Source organism: Meleagris gallopavo, unplaced genomic scaffold (genome assembly GCF_000146605.3).
Source record: "Meleagris gallopavo isolate NT-WF06-2002-E0010 breed Aviagen turkey brand Nicholas breeding stock unplaced genomic scaffold, Turkey_5.1 ChrUn_random_7180001956773, whole genome shotgun sequence".
In the NCBI taxonomy this organism is placed as follows: Eukaryota; Metazoa; Chordata; class Aves; order Galliformes; family Phasianidae; genus Meleagris; species Meleagris gallopavo.
Window position 1 is genome coordinate 1 of NW_011217259.1, and position 16,137 is coordinate 16,137.

At 54.5% G+C, this 16,137-nt stretch overlaps 2 protein-coding genes across 3 annotated transcripts; one reads left to right on the top strand and one right to left on the bottom strand.

The window, feature by feature from the left end:
- Positions 1-6: 6 nt before the first annotated feature.
- Positions 7-12,242, top strand: ADAR (adenosine deaminase RNA specific). Of its 2 annotated transcripts, none has more exons than XM_019611823.2 (15): positions 7-175; positions 1,826-3,321; positions 4,680-4,866; positions 4,948-5,105; positions 5,490-5,631; positions 5,798-6,006; positions 6,247-6,403; positions 7,327-7,498; positions 8,031-8,124; positions 9,383-9,508; positions 9,607-9,740; positions 9,919-10,101; positions 10,497-10,609; positions 11,093-11,220; positions 11,496-12,242. In XM_019611823.2, the coding sequence occupies exons 1-15, from the start codon at positions 17-19 to the stop codon at positions 11,734-11,736; spliced, it is 3,699 nt and encodes a 1,232-aa protein (XP_019467368.1). In that variant the 5' UTR covers positions 7-16; the 3' UTR covers positions 11,737-12,242. The 2 variants fall into 2 exon arrangements, with proteins under 2 accessions (XP_019467368.1, XP_003214024.2); XM_003213976.4 differs by having other exon boundaries at positions 1,829-3,321.
- Positions 12,243-13,181: 939 nt separating this feature from the next.
- Positions 13,182-16,093, bottom strand: CHRNB2 (cholinergic receptor nicotinic beta 2 subunit). Its single transcript, XM_031557762.1, has 4 exons — positions 15,998-16,093; positions 15,451-15,560; positions 14,402-15,362; positions 13,182-13,483 (listed from the first exon to the last, which is right to left on the bottom strand). The coding sequence occupies exons 1-4, from the start codon at positions 16,022-16,024 to the stop codon at positions 13,313-13,315; spliced, it is 1,269 nt and encodes a 422-aa protein (XP_031413622.1). The 5' UTR covers positions 16,025-16,093; the 3' UTR covers positions 13,182-13,312.
- Between the last annotated feature and the right edge of the window lie 44 nt (positions 16,094-16,137).

Here is a 16,137-nt window from a genome sequence, read left to right on the forward strand (position 1 = left end):
CCCCTCCGTTTCGGGCATGGCGCCGCGTCCCAGCGCTGCCCGCCCCCGGGCGGGGCGGAGTGAACGGTTGCGGGGACGGAACCGAAAGCGAAAGGATCAGCAGCCATCTTACGGGCTACCCCGGCACCGCCTCCGGCGATTCGGTTTGGCCGTCCGGACGCAGACCGGAGCGCAGGTAACGCGTGACGGGAAGCGTTGCCCCCCAACTCTCGGTGCTTCTTTGGAGCGAGAGGAGCCGCGTTTTGGGAGTGCAGCGCGGCCGGGGTCGGTGGTCGGTGTGGTTAAGGAGCAAAGTGAGCTGAACGTGCTCTGCTGCTTTGGGAACGGAGCACTCCATGTGCAGCCTCCCTTCTTTCATAGAACCGATCATCGAATGGCCTGGGTTGAAAAGGACCACAACGACCATCAGTTCCAACCCCCTGCTGTGTGCGGGGTCGCCAACCACCAGACCAGGCTGCCCAGAGAACCCATAGGGTTCCATAGGGACCCATAGGATGCTATATGGATCCATAGGGTGCCATAATCATAGAATCATCATAGAATGGCCTGGGTTGAAAAGGACCACAATGACCATCAGTTCCAACCCCCTGCTATATGCAGGGTCACCAACCATTAGTCCAGGCTGCCCAGAGCCATGTCCAGCCTGAGCTTGAATGCCTCCAGGGATAGGAGAACTGGAAGGCTGTAATGAGGTCTCCCCAGAGCCTTCTCTTCTCTAAGAAGAGGAGCAGCCAAGAATAGGAGAAGCCATCCATCCACCCCTCCCCCACCCATCCATCCATCCACCCAGAGAATCATAGAAAGCCCTGGGTTGAAAAGGGGCACAACGGCCATCAGTTCCAACCCCCTGCTGTGTGCAGGGTCACCAACCAGCAGCCCAGGCTGCCCAGAGCCACATCCAGCCTGGCCTCGAATGCCTCCAGGGATGGGGCGTTCCTCCTCCTTTTCTCTCTGACACATCACCCTTCAGTGTTGCAGTGCTTTGGGAAGTGGGAGGACTTTCTTTGCAAAGAGTTTTCCAATGCTGGGTGATGTGAGGGTCCCAGGGAAGGAGCCCAACAGGAATCATGCACTGCTGTGTGCAGGAGAGCTATGATATACCCTATGCGTGACTGTTTCTCTTTAAGCAGCACTTTAAAAGCTCAGAGCTGCAGCCTGGAGGATTGCACAGCCCTCAGGGTGTGAGTGAAACTTGGGCTGCCATCCCAAAACACCTTCATGGCATTACAAAGTGCTCACCTATCCGATTTCTCTGTAGGTTATCACTTTACTTCTGCAGTGTGATGCTTTACCTCTGTAGGTCGTGTGCAGCCCACAAACAAGGGGGAATTTGGGGTTTCAGACTTCAGCTACAAAGCTTAAATCCACCGTGAGGCTCTTACAGCTCTGTTCTGTGCCACGTTGAGCTGCCTCACCTCCCTCTGCCTCTCAAGCTGCAAAAAACGGACTTGAGATTCTTGCCTCCCTGCGGACACAGAAGTGAAACTTGCTCATGACTTGGTATCACCCAGTGGTGCCAGAAGGAATCAGCAAAATTCAGACAGGCTTGATGTTCACCCCAACGAGAGCAGCGTATCTCTCTGTCTTTTAAAGCTGTTTTCTTGTTAACCTCACCCAGGGTTCCTGACTGCTGGGTTCTGACCTGGGCGGGTGTAATTTGCCAGTTGTGCTCACATGAATAATTTAATGTCAGTGGAAAGCAGGAAGGCTTGGCAGGACGCATATCTCAGTAGTATGGAGGCTGTTCAGACTGCACCTCTGAAAGCATATAGTTGTGTAATTGGGTTTTTAATCCTTGTCGGGTTGTTTTTGTGTGTCTTCCTAGCAGGTATCCGCTGAGAGCTGGAGAGAATCACTGCTGCTGTTGTGCAGGCAGCTGGGACACAAACGTGTGCTCAGGCAGTGCGCTATGAGCAGAGGCACTGCTCGAGGCAAAGGCTCACATCTCACCCGAGCAAGGCATAACTGCTCCAACACTCACCCAGCTTTCTTTAACTGCCCCCAGCCCTCTCAGAAAACAAATTGGGAATCTTCTTGGCACCTAGCAGAGCAGGATGGTGATGTCTGCTTAGTTCAGAACCCGCAGTCGTATAGCGAAGTGCGTGCTGGAGGATGGCAGGCTGCTGCTCCTGCAGGGAGAGGGCAGGGCAGACGTGGCAAAGCAGGATGGCATAGGTTCTCCAGCAAGCAGCAAGTAGAAACACCCCCACATCGTCCCCTTCCTCGTTATTACTCTCAGGAGGACTTGCAAAGAGATTCATCTGCCATCAGACTGAATTTACAGAGACTGTCTCTTGCTGGGCAGAGCTTGGAACAAGAAATTCTGAGTATTTTGGGGCAGCTCCGGGAGGGAGAGACTTGTACGGTTCACGATCTTGTACGTAAGCTTAAAACTCAAAGGAAGGAGGTCAATCGTGTTTTGTATAAGCTCCTCGGGGAAGGCAAATTGCACAGAATTGCTGGGATACCGCCGCTGTGGAGGATTGCCAACCCAAACACGGGGAGAGGAGGAAACCCTCCTGAGCGCGGGGTGGGGAACACAGACCCAGCTCCTGAGAGCGGGGAGGAGAGGAGTGCAGCTTGTGTGAGAGACCCCAATCCCACCATGGCTGAGACCAAGGACAAAATCTGCAACTTCTTGTTCAGCGTGGCGGACACGACGGCCATCAACCTTGCCAGAAATATTGGATTTTCCAGGGCAAAGGATGTGAATTCCTTTCTCAGTGCTTTGGAGAAGCTGGGAGATGTCCGCAAGCAGAACTCCAGCCCTCCACGCTGGTCCCTAACGAGCAGGAAGCGTGAGCGGATGGAGATGAGGCTGAAGGCCACTGCAGCACCAGCAGATCCTGCACCAGAGCCGGGTGTGCAGCCTTCTCCTGTGCCTCCAGCTCTGCAGGAGGTGGCCGCAGCTTCACCAGCAACGACAACAGCGGAGCAAAGCGTGGGAGATGTGCAGCAGCCGTCAGAGCAAAGCATTCGGAGCGATGCTGCTGGCAAGGAAGCAGCCATGCCTGAGGACTCCAAGCCCTTATTTTCTGGCTTCAGCAGCTATGATAGCTCTGAAAACGGCAGGTGGGCTTCGGATGATATCCCAGATTATCTGAACACTATCACCAAGCAGCCGGATGGCTCGGGATCCATCATGTCTTCCCCCAGCTACGCTGCTCAGTTTAACACTGTCTTCCCATGCACGCCCGTGGAGAAGCTGCTGGCATGCCAGGAGAAGAACCCAGTGAGTGGCCTCACCGAGTACTCCCAGTTTACCTACCAGCACTGTGAGTTCACCATGCTGGAGCAGAGTGGGCCCTCTCATGAGCCACGGTAAGAATGCTTCCTGACATCCCTGAGCTCTTTTTGTTTCAGCTAACTTCGACCAGCTTCGCTCTGGTGTTGTCCCAAAGGGCTGCTGGTTGATGTTTGCTGCGGTTTGGGCTGATTAATTTCTCTATTTAAGCAGGAATCAGCTAGGCTAAGTTTTAATCCCGGGCAGCTTTGCTCTGGTAACCCCACACAGAAGTAGAATTCATCTCTTCTGCTAAATGCCCTGTCTGATTTGGCCCCTTGGCTTTCAATTTTGGTTATATTGAGAGAGTAAAACTGTCATTTCTGGGGTACCTCTGACTTGTCCAGATGCAAGCTGCGGACGTGGCACAAAGGAAGCCCCAAACAAAGCACCTGAGAGCAGCGAGTTTGGGTTAAATGAGGTGAACCCACCCGCAGTGTCTCTGTGGTGTGGTAGGTCAGAGTGCAGCATGATGCTACGCTGTGTGGAGTCAGTCTCTGGGGTCCCACCTCGACTGCTGAATTGTGGCTGTTCCTGAGCGAGATGGTGAAAAGTGTGTATGTGCCACACTGGAACATGTCAATAGACTCGCTAGACAGGAAAATTGGCCTAATTTCTGAAGGCAGAGTCCCAGGTCTTTTTTGTAAGGGGAGACGGAATGAATTCAGCCCATCTCCGGATCCCGTGTGACCCCTTTTCTCTGGGAGCAGGTTTCCTATGCACTGGGCTGGAGAACAGGAGAGGAGCTGCATAGCTGGAAAAAAAACCAAACACGAGAGGTGTATGTGAGGCAGCCCCTCCTGACCTGCTGTGGATGCATTGGGTGACTGAGATTCAGGGAAAGTGCCAGAGGAACAGATGAGCCCAGACGAGGTGCAGGCAGAGCAGCGTGGGCTGCTCTCAGACTTCCTGCTTCCCTGTGCAGGAGATCATAGAATCATAGAATGGTCTGGGTTAAAAAGGACCACAATGCCCATCTCGTTTCAACCCCCTGCGATGTGCAGGGTCACCAACCACCAGGCTAGGCTGCCCAGAGCCACATCCAGCCTCCAGAGATGGGGCATCCGATAGGATGTGACCGAGCTGCTCTTTGCAAGAGGTTGTTGCATCTTTCCAGCTGTCTTTGTGGCCTGCAGAACAAGGCAGCTCATCCCTTTCTTGCAGAATGAAATCTAGAGCTGCTGCATCTCTCCTAAGCAGCTCTGGAGATGCTGTGAAGTGAGACCCAGACACAGAGCTCTCCTTTCTGCACATAGCAGCAAAGGTTTGCTCTCAGCCTGGAGCTGCCTGCTTATTCTCATCGACTTCCAAAAGCAAACCCTTGCAGTGAGAGCACCACGGCTTTGCCTCTTGATTTACCTTGCTGATTTTTGCCTCTGTTGGTTTTCTTTCAAAGGTTTAAGTTCCAGGCGTTGATTAATGGGCGCCCCTTCCCACCAGCAGAAGCAGGAAGCAAAAAACTTGCTAAACAGGAGGCAGCAGCTAATGCCATGAAGATCCTGATGCAAGAAGCAGAGAATGGAAATCCTGATGGACTTAACAGTGAAATGCCATTTGTGTCTGACAGCTCTGAGCTGGAACAGGTGAATCTTGTCAATCTTCTTTTTGAGTTTGGTCAAACAGTGCTTGTCCTGAATCCCATCTCCTCGATCTTCTTGTTGCAGCCTTCGCATTCAGAGCCAGAGCTGTCGCCTGCCTCAGCTCAGCTGAACCTGCTCCCTGGGAAGCACCCCATCAGCGTGCTAATGGAGTATGGGCAGAAGTCTGGGAACACGATTGAATTCCTGCTGCTGTCTCAGGATGGCCCATCTCACGATCCCAGGTATGGCATGCTGCTGTCAGCTCTGGGGAGGATGGAGACCCTTCCTGCCCCTAACACCTTGCTGTTCAGCATGCTCCCGTGCTCATCCTGACCTAACCTCTTACTGAGGAGTCCGGGCATGGCTCCTCCACAACGTCTGTCTCCAGAAGGAAATTAAAAGAATGCCTTTTCTCAGAGCAGGGATGCTCTGCTGTACCAAGAACAGCTTCTAGTCCTGTGCCCTACCTGGTAGCACTGCTCTGGGATTTCCAGCTTGAGGCTGTGGTGGTAGATTCAAACGGGAGATAATGCAGAAGGATTTAAACTTGAACTGGGAGAAAGGAATAATAAACAGACTGAGATGTGTGTGCTTAACGCTCTTCGTATGCTATGATGTCCTGTCAGGTTCAGCTACTGTGTGAAAATGGGTGACCAAATTTTCCCTGCTGTGGTAGGAAACAGCAAGAAGGGAGCAAAGCAAATGGCAGCAGAGGTTGCTGTGAAGATTCTTTCTGGAGAGTCCGTGCCACGTGTCCCACCTGAACAGGTACAGAGAGCTTCTTTGTGACACCCAACTATTTTGCTGTGTCGCATCCCTCCTTTATTTCTTGCATTTCACCCCACGAGGTCACGTTGTGACTCTGGTAGAGCTTTGCAGAAGCCTGCAGTACCGTTGGTGTTTAACAGCCCTGTCCTGTCCAACTCTCTTCCAGCCCGTTGTGAAGCCCCAGGCTGAACACAGCTGTGCTCTGCAGATCGTCGTTCCTGATGAACCCAAAGCAGTGAAAGCAAAGGGTGTTGGGGAGCTCATCAAATACCTCAACGTCAATCCGGTCAGCGGCCTGCTGGAATACGCCCGCTCCAATGGCTTTGCTGCAGAGTTCAAACTCATTGACCAGACAGGACCTCCCCATGACCCAAAGTAAGTGGCTGTGTCTCTCCGGGTGAAAATCTTGCCTTGTTGCTGTTGTCCTGGAGTAGAAAACGTAAAATTCATCGTGTGGTTTGAGATGACAGCAGGCTGTGCTGCTGCCTCTGCCAAACCTGATGTCCAGCTGAGGATACGCCGCCTGCACTCTGCTCTTTTCTGTGCTGAGAGATTCAAAACCAGACTGAAATCGAAGGGTTTCTTCAGTTCTCAAATGCTCTGCTGTCTTCACAGGTTTGTCTATCAGGCGAAGGTTGGAGGTCGTTGGTTTCCAGCTGTAACTGCACACAGTAAGAAGCAGGGCAAGCAGGAGGCAGCTGACGCAGCGCTCCGTGTCCTGATCGGAGAAACGGAGAAAGCAGAGCGCCTGGGAGGGATGAGCATCACAGAGGTAACGTCCAGCTCTAAGGCTGGGTCTGCTTTTGTAGCCCTCTCTCTCCTGTGCTGCTCAGCCCAGCAGAAAAATGCCCCAGATCGTTGTTCTCTGAAGGTGTAGATGAGCTGACGCTCTGCTAAAATGGGTTGCATATTTCCCCAGGGCACGGCCACGCTCTTTGCTCCTTCTGGTGTCTGCTTTAGGGCTTCGTTATGCTCTGATACTTCCATGAGCTGCTGAAGTATGTTCCTGTGGTGTTACAGGAATGCTTTCATTTTTATTCTCATTTAAAAAAAAAAAAAAAAAGTTCACTCCAAATGCCTTCATACTAGACTGAACATCAGCTCGGAAAGTCGTGCATCAGATACAAGTGGAGCATGGCTGAGTCACGATGGAAATTCCAAACCTGAAATCTCACTTTGAGTTTGGTGCTCTCTCAAAAGCTGCATTCCCAATTGCACAGCTGTGGCTCTAAATAGCAAATCCATCAGGGAGGATGTGGTGGAGGGCGGTGGTAGAGGAGGCAGTTGCAGGTGCAGTCTCCCAACAGGCAGCCAGAGGAGGAATTCCTGCAGAGCCAGGCACAGATTTCCCTGGCTGAGTCTCTGGGAAAACAGACAAGGTTGGGTTTTGTTGCTTTTTGCATTGGGGTTCCTCCTGGCAGTCTCAGGAGGCCGTCCCTCAGCTTGTTTAGCTCTCTGCCAGGCAGACAGCTTGCTGCAGCTAACGATGTGCTTAGAGCAGAACTCGGAGCGTTGGAGAGGCTTTCCCAGAAATACCCCAAAGATCCTCACCCAACCCTTCATGTGATGCCTTCCGTGTGTTCAGCCCCAAATGGCTCTGCCTGCAGTCTGTGTTCTGTGTGTTCCTGCCTTCTGCTTGGTTAGCTGTGTTTTGGGTTAGCTGCTGCCTGAGCTCTTTTCTTCCCTGCCCTGCAGCTCCCTGTGAGGGGCAGCACCCTCCACGACCAGATGGCCATGCTGAGCCACCAGCGCTTCAACGCCCTGACTGCTTGCATCCAGCACAGCCTGCTTGGGAGGAAGATCCTGGCTGCCATCGTCATGCGGAAGGGAAACCAGGACTTGGGAGTGGTGGTCAGCATCGGGACAGGTATGGGCTGCTTCCAGCATGAGCTGAGCTCTCAATCCCCCACTGGGTTCCCCATCGGCTCCAAGCAGGGAACGGCTGCTGCTGGAGGCTTTGGAAGGGCAGGCAATGCTCCCAGGGCTCACAGGGTGTCACAAGTGATTTAGCTGGAGAGAAAGAACAAAGCGATCATGCCTTCAAGCTGTATTGCTCTTAATCTTTGCTTGCATTGCTACATGCTGCTCTGTGCATTAGAGCGTGGGCTCCTTCCCGCATCAGGTAGCGCAGGTTCCCCTCTTTATCACAGCTGAAAAGCACTGAGACTGGGAGGGACACTGCCCTAAAAGTGTGGCAATCAGAGTCTCTGCTGTCTGTGGAACAGTGTGTGCTCTCTGTCCCTTCTTTTCTTCCCTGCCTGGGTCAAGGTGATAACCCGTGAGGTAGGTGCTGCTCAGGAGCCCAGGGAAGTAAAACTTGGTGCGATAAAATCTTTCTGCGAGGCTCTTGTCATGGCTGTGAGTGACACAAGCCTTCCATTTCTTATTTTTCCCCTCAGGTAATCGGTGTGTGAAAGGAGAAGAGCTGAGCTTGAAGGGGGAGACCGTGAATGACTGCCATGCAGAAATCATTTCTCGCAGAGGCTTTGTGAGGTGAGAAGGGGGGAACCCAGGGAGAGGCGGATGTGCCTGCCGAGGGCTGTAGCCACGGCGGTTCCTACACCGCTTTAACACCAGTTTACCCACGTGTTGTTAAAAAGAGGGATGTTGTTTGTGATAAGGAAGGGCCACGTCTGAACTGTACCCAAATTAATACCAAACTGGAGACTTGCCGAGAGCCCGAGGGCTGCTTCTGCTGCGCTTAAAATAAAGGATGATGCAGAGCACGCAAAGCACGGCTCTGGTCTGAGCACAGCACTCCCAGGCAACGCGGGGGATTTTGCAGCCCGGATCCTTTGGTGGCACTTGTGGGTGCAGAAGGCGTGTGCTGATAAGTGACAAATCCCTTTTCATCAGCTGGGAAGGCTTTTCCCAAACCAAACTGCCCAATTGTTCTCTTATCTGTAAAAGCATTCGGCGCTTCTCAAGAACTGAAGGGAGATGCAGCCTCAGTAATTGCCTGCCCTGCCAGTTATGAGCAGCAGCAAAGCAAGCTGCTTTTGTAAAGCTGTCATCTGCCCTCTGTGCCATCCTCAGCTCTAGAAGGTGTTGAGAGTCGGTCCTCAGCAGGCTGTGAAATCGGAGGGTTGCACTCTTGCTTCCTGTCTGTCTGAGCTATTAATCTGGACAGCTGTAGCTGCTGGGCTGCTCTGGCGCAGCAGAGCCTGTCAGAGATGACAGCAGTGAGCTTCACCTCTCCTGCACAGGCTCTTCTTGAGGGGTCTCTGTGAAGCTGCAGTTTTTCTTTAGTCCTTGACGGTGTGTTGGAGACCTCAGGGATTTCCTCTGCTCCCAGCCAGCAGCAGCCACGAAAGACCCAGTCAATGTAAATGGATCGTGGGGTTGTGCTGATAACACTGCTCATGTTCAGCTGCCTCTGGGGCTCTTTACTCTGCGTGCAGACTGGGTGCTGACTAAAGGTGCTAGGTTAACAACCTTGAAGTCTTCTTCACGCTCAGATCAGATGCATGAAAACAGCAGAGCTGAGCCAGCCAGCCTCCTTTCTCTCCTCTGTCAGTGCTTCTGTCTGCTTACCCAACACAACGCATATTTTTTATTGCATGTCATCTGCCTGGTTGGAAATCTGCTCTGTTTCATGGCTCAGTGTGGTGCCATTCATTGGCTTCTGCCCTTGGTTCGATGGAGGCAGAGCTTGGGACCCTGCTTGTCCAGGGCCTGGGCAGTGTGTGGATCGATGTGCATTTTGTCTTGAGGAACAAAACCCCTTTTGATGCGTTGTTCCTGTTTTCAGGTTTCTCTATAGTGAGCTGATGAAGTATGACTCCTCTAAACCTTCTCCAGAAGAGAGCATTTTTGAGCCAGCAGGAGGGAGGAGACTCAAAATAAAAAGCAACATCACCTTCCACCTCTACATCAGGTTGGTGCGGGCTGATGCAGGGGGTGAGCAGTGCAGCACCTCCAGGCCTGGCAGCTCTCCATGACCTGGCTGTAACCTGAGGAGCATTTCATTTCTAGCACAGCACCTTGTGGAGATGGAGCACTCTTTGATAAGTCCTGCAGCGACCAGGCGAGCGTGGCGGGGCGGGCAGAGCATCAACCCCTCTTTGAGAACCCCAAACAAGGCAAGCTGCGGACCAAGGTGGAGAATGGTGAGTGCAGTTTGCTCCCTGTGTGTTGGGTAGCTGCAGTACTCCGTTCTGAGCCATCCTGGAGCTCCAGGCTTCCTTTCCTTGCCCTGTGTGGTGCCGTGGTGGGATTTGAAGCATGCAAGAAGCAAAGGGATTGAGTGTCTGAGTCCTGACAGGAGAGCTTTCCTTGCTCACACAGGGGAAGGCACCATTCCTGTGGAGTCGAGTGACATTGTGCCGACGTGGGATGGGATCCAGCATGGGGAGAGGTTGCGCACCATGTCCTGCAGCGACAAAATCTTACGTTGGAATGTCCTGGGCTTGCAAGGAGCACTGCTGTCACACTTCATCGAGCCAGTGTACCTCAGCTCTGTTACTCTTGGTATGAGACTCATCGTCCCTTTCTGTGCTGCACTGCTCCTTCGTGGAGCGAGCTGCAGTGCCAAATAACCCCCTCCCAGTGTGGAGACTGCAGGAGTAAGAGACTGAAACATCAATCTTGGCAGAGCTGTTCTGTTTTGGAGTTTGTGGATTGATTGTATGTGGTGGGTGGTGTGAGGTTTTCCTCCAGGATTCTTGATTTTAGAAGGTGCTTGTGAGAGTGAGACAAAACTTGCATCGCTAAGGACACGTAGAAGCCACAAGCCTTCACCTACGGGTGTGTAGCAGTGAACTCACTGCTGCTGATCCCTGTGGCTGCCAGCTTTCAATGCTGTCATTCTCAGGGCTTGTCTGTTACCTGCACGTTCTCTGATGCCTTCATTTGTGTCTTCATAGGTTACCTGTACAGCCAGGGCCACCTGACAAGAGCAATCTGCTGCCGCATGGTGAGGGATGGGGATGTGCTGCAGAAGAGGCTCCAGGCTCCGTATCGTATCAACCACCCGGAGGTCTGTGCTCTTCTTTGTTTCCATCTTCTCTTCCACCTCGGCCCTTGGTTCTCACTGAGGTCCCTGTAGGGGTGTCACCTGGTGGCCAGTAAAGCATTGTGTGCCATCTCCTTATGTCCATGGGTTCCTGGGGAGATGTAGACCAAGGTTACCCTCCTAGCCTTCATTTTAGCAGCAAACAGTGGCTTCTTAATCTCAAGAGTTTGGCTGAGCTGAGTGCAAGGGTTGGAAACTCCTCAGATTTCACTTCTCTCAGGTGAGATCAGACCCAGCACCGTCGCCTCCCAAAAGGAGTGCCAGTGGAGGACCTTCAGCGTGGAGTAGATGAGAATTTAACATGCAGAGCACCAAGCATCAGGGATGGAAAGGAAAGGCCATAGCTGAGTGCAGGGCTGGTGGCTGCTGTGTGCCCAGGTCACCCTCTTACCCCCATCTCATGGTGGGATCAGTGTTGGGAACCCCCCCTTCCCTCTGTGGCTGCAGGTTGGACGAGTCAGCGTGTACGACTCCGCCAGGCAGACGGGCAAGACAAAGGAGTCTTCAGTGAACTGGTGTCTTGCTGATGAAAGCAAAGTGGAAGTGTTGGATGGCACAAAAGGGAAAGTAGATGGGTAAGAAGAGCTTTTCCTGATGCTGCTTTTCTGTCCGAGGAGATGGGGTCAGTCGTACTCTTACAGTGAGCACTGCAGTGCCTGCTGTGGGGAGGGGTATTTCGAGCTGACTCAATACAGAGCTCTTGAAGCAGAACAGATTGTGCCCAGGCCCTGCAGCAGAGCCCTGGGGGATCTCATGGGCCTCTGACCAAGGGGTTGTCCTGAGTCCTCTGCTCCTGTCAGCTTCTCTGTGTCATATCTTTCATATCTTTTGCCTTTTTCTTCCTTCTCAGACCGAAGCTGGAGGTGTCTCGTGTGTCCAAGAGGAAAACCTTTGCCCTGTTCCGGCAGTTATGTGCCAAGACTGATTGCAAAGAGCTGCAGAAGCTCTTGGTGTACTCAGAAGCAAAGGAAGCAGCCGTGCAGTACCAGCAAGCCAAGCAGTGCTTCTTCAGTGCACTGGAGGAGATGGGCTACGGCAGCTGGATCTGCAAACCACAGGAGGAGGACAACTTCTCCATCTCTGATGCATAACCAGATGCCCTGGGTGGGTGTGTGGGTGAGTGTGTGCAGGGTGTATGGGTCCATCTTTCCCCACTTTCCTTTTGAGGTGCAACCAGTAGTTGCAGCAGTTTCCTCTGTAGGCCTTGGCTGCCTTCTCTCTCTGCTCCTGTTCCTCCCAGACCCTTGCTTTTTCTCTTTTAAACCATGCTTGAGAATCGTCGTCTCTCTTTAATTTTAAGCTAGGGCAGCCTGAGTTTGTTTGCTTTCATGTTCTCATCTCTGTTGTTTTCTTTTTTTTTTTAAAAAAAAAAGTAAGGCACAAGAAACCAGAAGGGACCGCAGCCCTGAAACATTTGGACCTCTGGCAGATTTCAGGGCAGGTTTTCTCTTTGGAGAAAGCTGGCAGGCTGTTTTATGTCTTGTGTTCTCCCTGCTGTTTGGTGGCTGGCAGCCTGGCTGGGCTGGGACAAAGACTGAGTTCTGCACAGCTGCCAGCAGTGCATTCCATGTTAATAAATTTTAGGTGTTGTTACCTGGCTCTGCTCCACGGGTGTGTGAGGTGCTCCGGACTGAAAGGGGATCCCTGGGTGTGGAGCTGAGGGCTGTTTTGTAGGGAAAAGAGATGAGTTATTGTTTGCTAAGCACTGAGCTGTGATAATGGTGGATGAAGCTTCTTGCCCTAACCAAGGGTTTTGGGGGCAGAATTTGAGCCCTGTGCAGAGTTCTCCCACCTCCTCCTTGTCTTTGGGACAGGGCTGCTCCTCTCTGGCCTGGGGAAGTCACGTTGCTTTCCTGCTAGGAGGCTGCAGGTGAGGCTGTGTGCTCTCTTACGTCTGAGCTCAACCACAAGTCAAGCAAAGCGCTCTTGTGGAAGGTGAGAAATGCCCAGGAGGGCTCAGGGCTGCAGGGCAGTACTCGGCCTCCTTCCTCCTCACTGAACAGGGTGACAGTGACAGCTCCAGCATCTCACTGCCGCCCGGGTGTGGAATGGGAAGCGGCAGAAAAGCAAGGAAGGGCAGCCTGGCTGCTTCCCTGTCCTGCTGTCAGCTGCTGGGGGTGCTCTGTTGGGATGCTCAGGGCTCCCTATTCTCCTAGGCTCCCCCTGGGTCTCGTAGGTCCCTGTTAATTGGGGATAGAGCAGGACATGGGCTGCACCCAGAACTGGGAAGCAGAGTTGGGACACACCGACCAGGCAGGATGCTGCTGCAGGGTGAAGCACTCAGGATTTCAGTGCTGGGAGCACCTGAGGGGAGGTGGTTGAGGACCAGCAGCCACAGCAGCCCCGAGTTTCCCTTGCTGTGTGAAACGAATCGTGGCATCATCGATCCCTATCTAGATAAATGGGTTTTAAATCATTTCTGGCGTGTGCCATCCCCTCGTGCCATGCACCACTGCCCACCATCTGCTCCATGCTCCATGGCTGAGCCCTATTTGTAGAGAAGCACATGGAAAACGTGCTCCTTCGCCTGCCCCGCTCAATGACACTACAACGACACATCCGCTCCTGTGTGAGTATTTATTGGTTTGCAGTGGCTGCCCCAGGCCCTGCCCGCCCTGTGGGCTGAGAGCACAAAGCCCACCGTTCCCTGTGCTCCCCCCCCAAGCACTATTTGGAGGTGGGGGTGCCCTGGCCAAGCTGCAGCAGGGAGTTGGTGGTGTAGTTCTGGAAGAGGGGCTGCAGGAACATCCCGACGGTGCCAAAGACGCAGACGAAAACGAAGATCCATAAGAAGAGGCGGTCGATGACCATGGCCACATACTTCCAGTCCTCACTCACCTGCGTGGGGCCAGGATTGGTTTTTGGTCAGCTCAGGGCTCAGCTCCCAGCCCTTTATTCTGCGGAACCCCAGATCTGCACCCTCAGCACTGCGGCTCCCGGGGCTCATCCCTGCCCTGGCAGCTCCTCTGCTGAGTCCAGAAAACTCATCTCGCTGCTCAGCCACGCTGGGGTTGTGTCCCCATCCCAGACTGCCTGGAATCTGCAGCCTCACGGTGCTGCGGCAGCGGCTGCGTGGGTCAGCCCTCCTGGGAGCAGCCGTATGGTGCTGGGGAAAGGGGCCAGATATGGAGCACTGGGGGCTCCTGGGGACACGGCCGGGCAGGGACCCGGTGGTGTGGGTGTGTACATCCCTTTCCAGAGTGCTGCATGCACCCCACAGCCCTGTATGTGCATCTCGCATCGCTGTACGTGCCCCACAGCCCTGCACACCTCCCACAGCTCCCCATGCACATCACAGCCCTTTGTGCATCCCGTAGCTCTATGCAGCGGTGTGCATCCCACAGCCCCACCTGCACCCCATCCCCTACAGCTCTGACTGCACCTCATAATGCTTCCCATACCCCATTGACCCTCCTGCACCCCATAATGCTTTCTGCACCCCATGCCCCATAGCTCCCCTGCACACCATAACACTGCCTGCACTCCATACCCCACAGCCCTGCTTGCACCCCATTTCCATAGGCCCCCCCTGCACCCCATAACACTGCCTGCACTCCATCCCCTCAACCCTGCCTGCACCCCATAATGCTTCCTGCCCCCCACAGCCCTGCCTGCACCCAGCAGCCCTGCACGCACCCTCCAGCTCTCCGTGGACCCCACCAACACCCCATAGCGGCACCCTATGGCTCTGCCCGCACCCCATACCCCTACCCTCCTCCCTGACCACATATCCCCCCTTACCCCACCCCAACTCACACTCTGGTCGTCGTCCTCGCTGCGCATGTGGTCCGCAATGAAACGCACGCCCTCCACCGCCTCCTCCAGCCCGCAGCCACACGGTGCCGCTGGATCCGGCCCCCGCCCCTGCCGCTCCCGGTAGCCATTGAGCCCCTCGGCTTTGGCAGCCCCAGGGTTGGCGTAACAGGCACAGGTACGAGCACCGGCCCGGAGGAAAAGCGTGGCGGCTGCGGCTCGCTCCTGGGTTTGGCGACGCTGGCGCAGGCGTTGCCGTGCGCAGTTCTGCTGCGGCTGCTTCATGAAAAGCAGCGCCGGGAGCTTGCGGAGGAAAAGGGTGCGCACCCAGGGAGGCATGGTGTGAGTGGTGGGAGAGCGGTGGTGCACGTTGAGCACGCAGACGCTGGTGACGATGGAGAAGGTCACCAGCACCATGGTGAACATGAGGTACTTGCCCACCAACGGCACGTCCAGCGAGGTGGGCGGCACGATCTTGGAGATGAGCAGCAGGAAGACGGTGAGGGCGAGCAGGACGGAGATGCAGAGCGTCATCTTCTCGCCACAGTCGGAGGGGAGGTAGAAGACGAGGATGGCCAGGGAGGTGATGAGGATGCAGGGGATGATGAGGTTGATGGTGTAGAAGAGCGGCTTGCGCCGGATGATGAAGTCGTAGGTGATGTCCACGTAGGTGGAGTCATCCGGGTTCTCGTTGCGCCGTCCCGGCAGCGCCACGATGTCCCACTCGCCGCTGGGTGTGAAATCATCCAGGCTGGCCACCTCGCTCTTCAGCACCAGGTCGATCTCAGTGCGGTCGTAGGTCCAGGAGCGGAATTTCATGGTGCAGTTCTGTTGGTCGAAGGGGAAATGCTTCACCTCGATCTTGCAGGCGCTCTTGTAGATGGCGGGTGGCAGCCAGAAGATGCTGCCGTCGTAGGAGATGACCGCGTTGGAGTAGAAGGAGACCTCATACATCCCGTCGGCGCTGGGTGATGGGATGCGCTGTCAGCCCTGGGGTCTGAGTGGGGTCAGGGTGTGGTACACCCCCCACACACACCCCAAAAAGCACCTACTTGTTGTAGAGTACCACATCAGGCAGCCAGATGTGTTTGGAGGGCAGGCGGACCTTCTTCATGTTGTCAAAGTCCTCCGGCTTCCAGGTGAGGCGATAGTCCTCCCATTCCTGCCAACACCTGTGCTCAGCACGGCCCCAAAGCAGGGAGGGGGCAGTGGGGTGGCATGGGGCAAAGGGGTCCCAGCCCAGGAGGTATGGGGGTCCCGGAGCAGTGGGATCACAGGGCAGTGGGCACAGGTGTCCCAAATCATGGGCTATAGGGGATCCAAATCAGGGGGTAGATGAGACCCACGACTGTTGATGTCACGGGGAAGGGGATGTGAGCATCCCAATTAGGGGGTAACAGGGTCCCAGGGTAGGGATTTCCAGGCCATGGGGCAAAGGGGATCCAAACTGGAAGGTGGTCCTGGAGCAGGGGGATCACAGGGCAGGAAGTATGAGGCAGGCGAGCATGGAGATCCCATAGCAGGTGATATGGGGGTCCCACAGCAAGGTGCAGGTGGTCCCTGGGTAGGAAGCACTGGAGTCCCTTGCATGGGCCTCACCTGGGTCAGCCACACGTTGGTGGTCATGATCTGCTCCCGCTCGTGCTGCAGAGAGAAGGGGCAAATACAGGGTGCTGGGGGAGGGGGATTATGGAGTGCTGGGGGTGGTTATGGGGACCTGGGGAGGGAGGGGGGGAGTA

Excerpts from the sequence above, each read along its gene's own strand:
- CHRNB2 (XM_031557762.1), bottom strand. The coding sequence starts at position 16,024 with ATGACCACCAACGTGTGGCTGACCCAG. Across the intron at positions 15,363-15,450 it reads GATGTGGTACTCTACAACAA|CGCCGACGGGATGTATGAGG; the intron begins GTAGGTGCTTTT and ends CCCATCACCCAG. Across the intron at positions 13,484-14,401 it reads GCGAGGACGACGACCAGAGT|GTGAGTGAGGACTGGAAGTA; the intron begins GTGAGTTGGGGT and ends GGCCCCACGCAG.
- ADAR (XM_019611823.2), top strand. The coding sequence starts at position 17 with ATGGCGCCGCGTCCCAGCGCTGCCCGCCCCCGGGCGGGGCGGAGTGAA. Across the intron at positions 4,867-4,947 it reads ACAGCTCTGAGCTGGAACAG|CCTTCGCATTCAGAGCCAGA; the intron begins GTGAATCTTGTC and ends TTCTTGTTGCAG. Across the intron at positions 11,221-11,495 it reads ACAAAAGGGAAAGTAGATGG|ACCGAAGCTGGAGGTGTCTC; the intron begins GTAAGAAGAGCT and ends CTTCCTTCTCAG.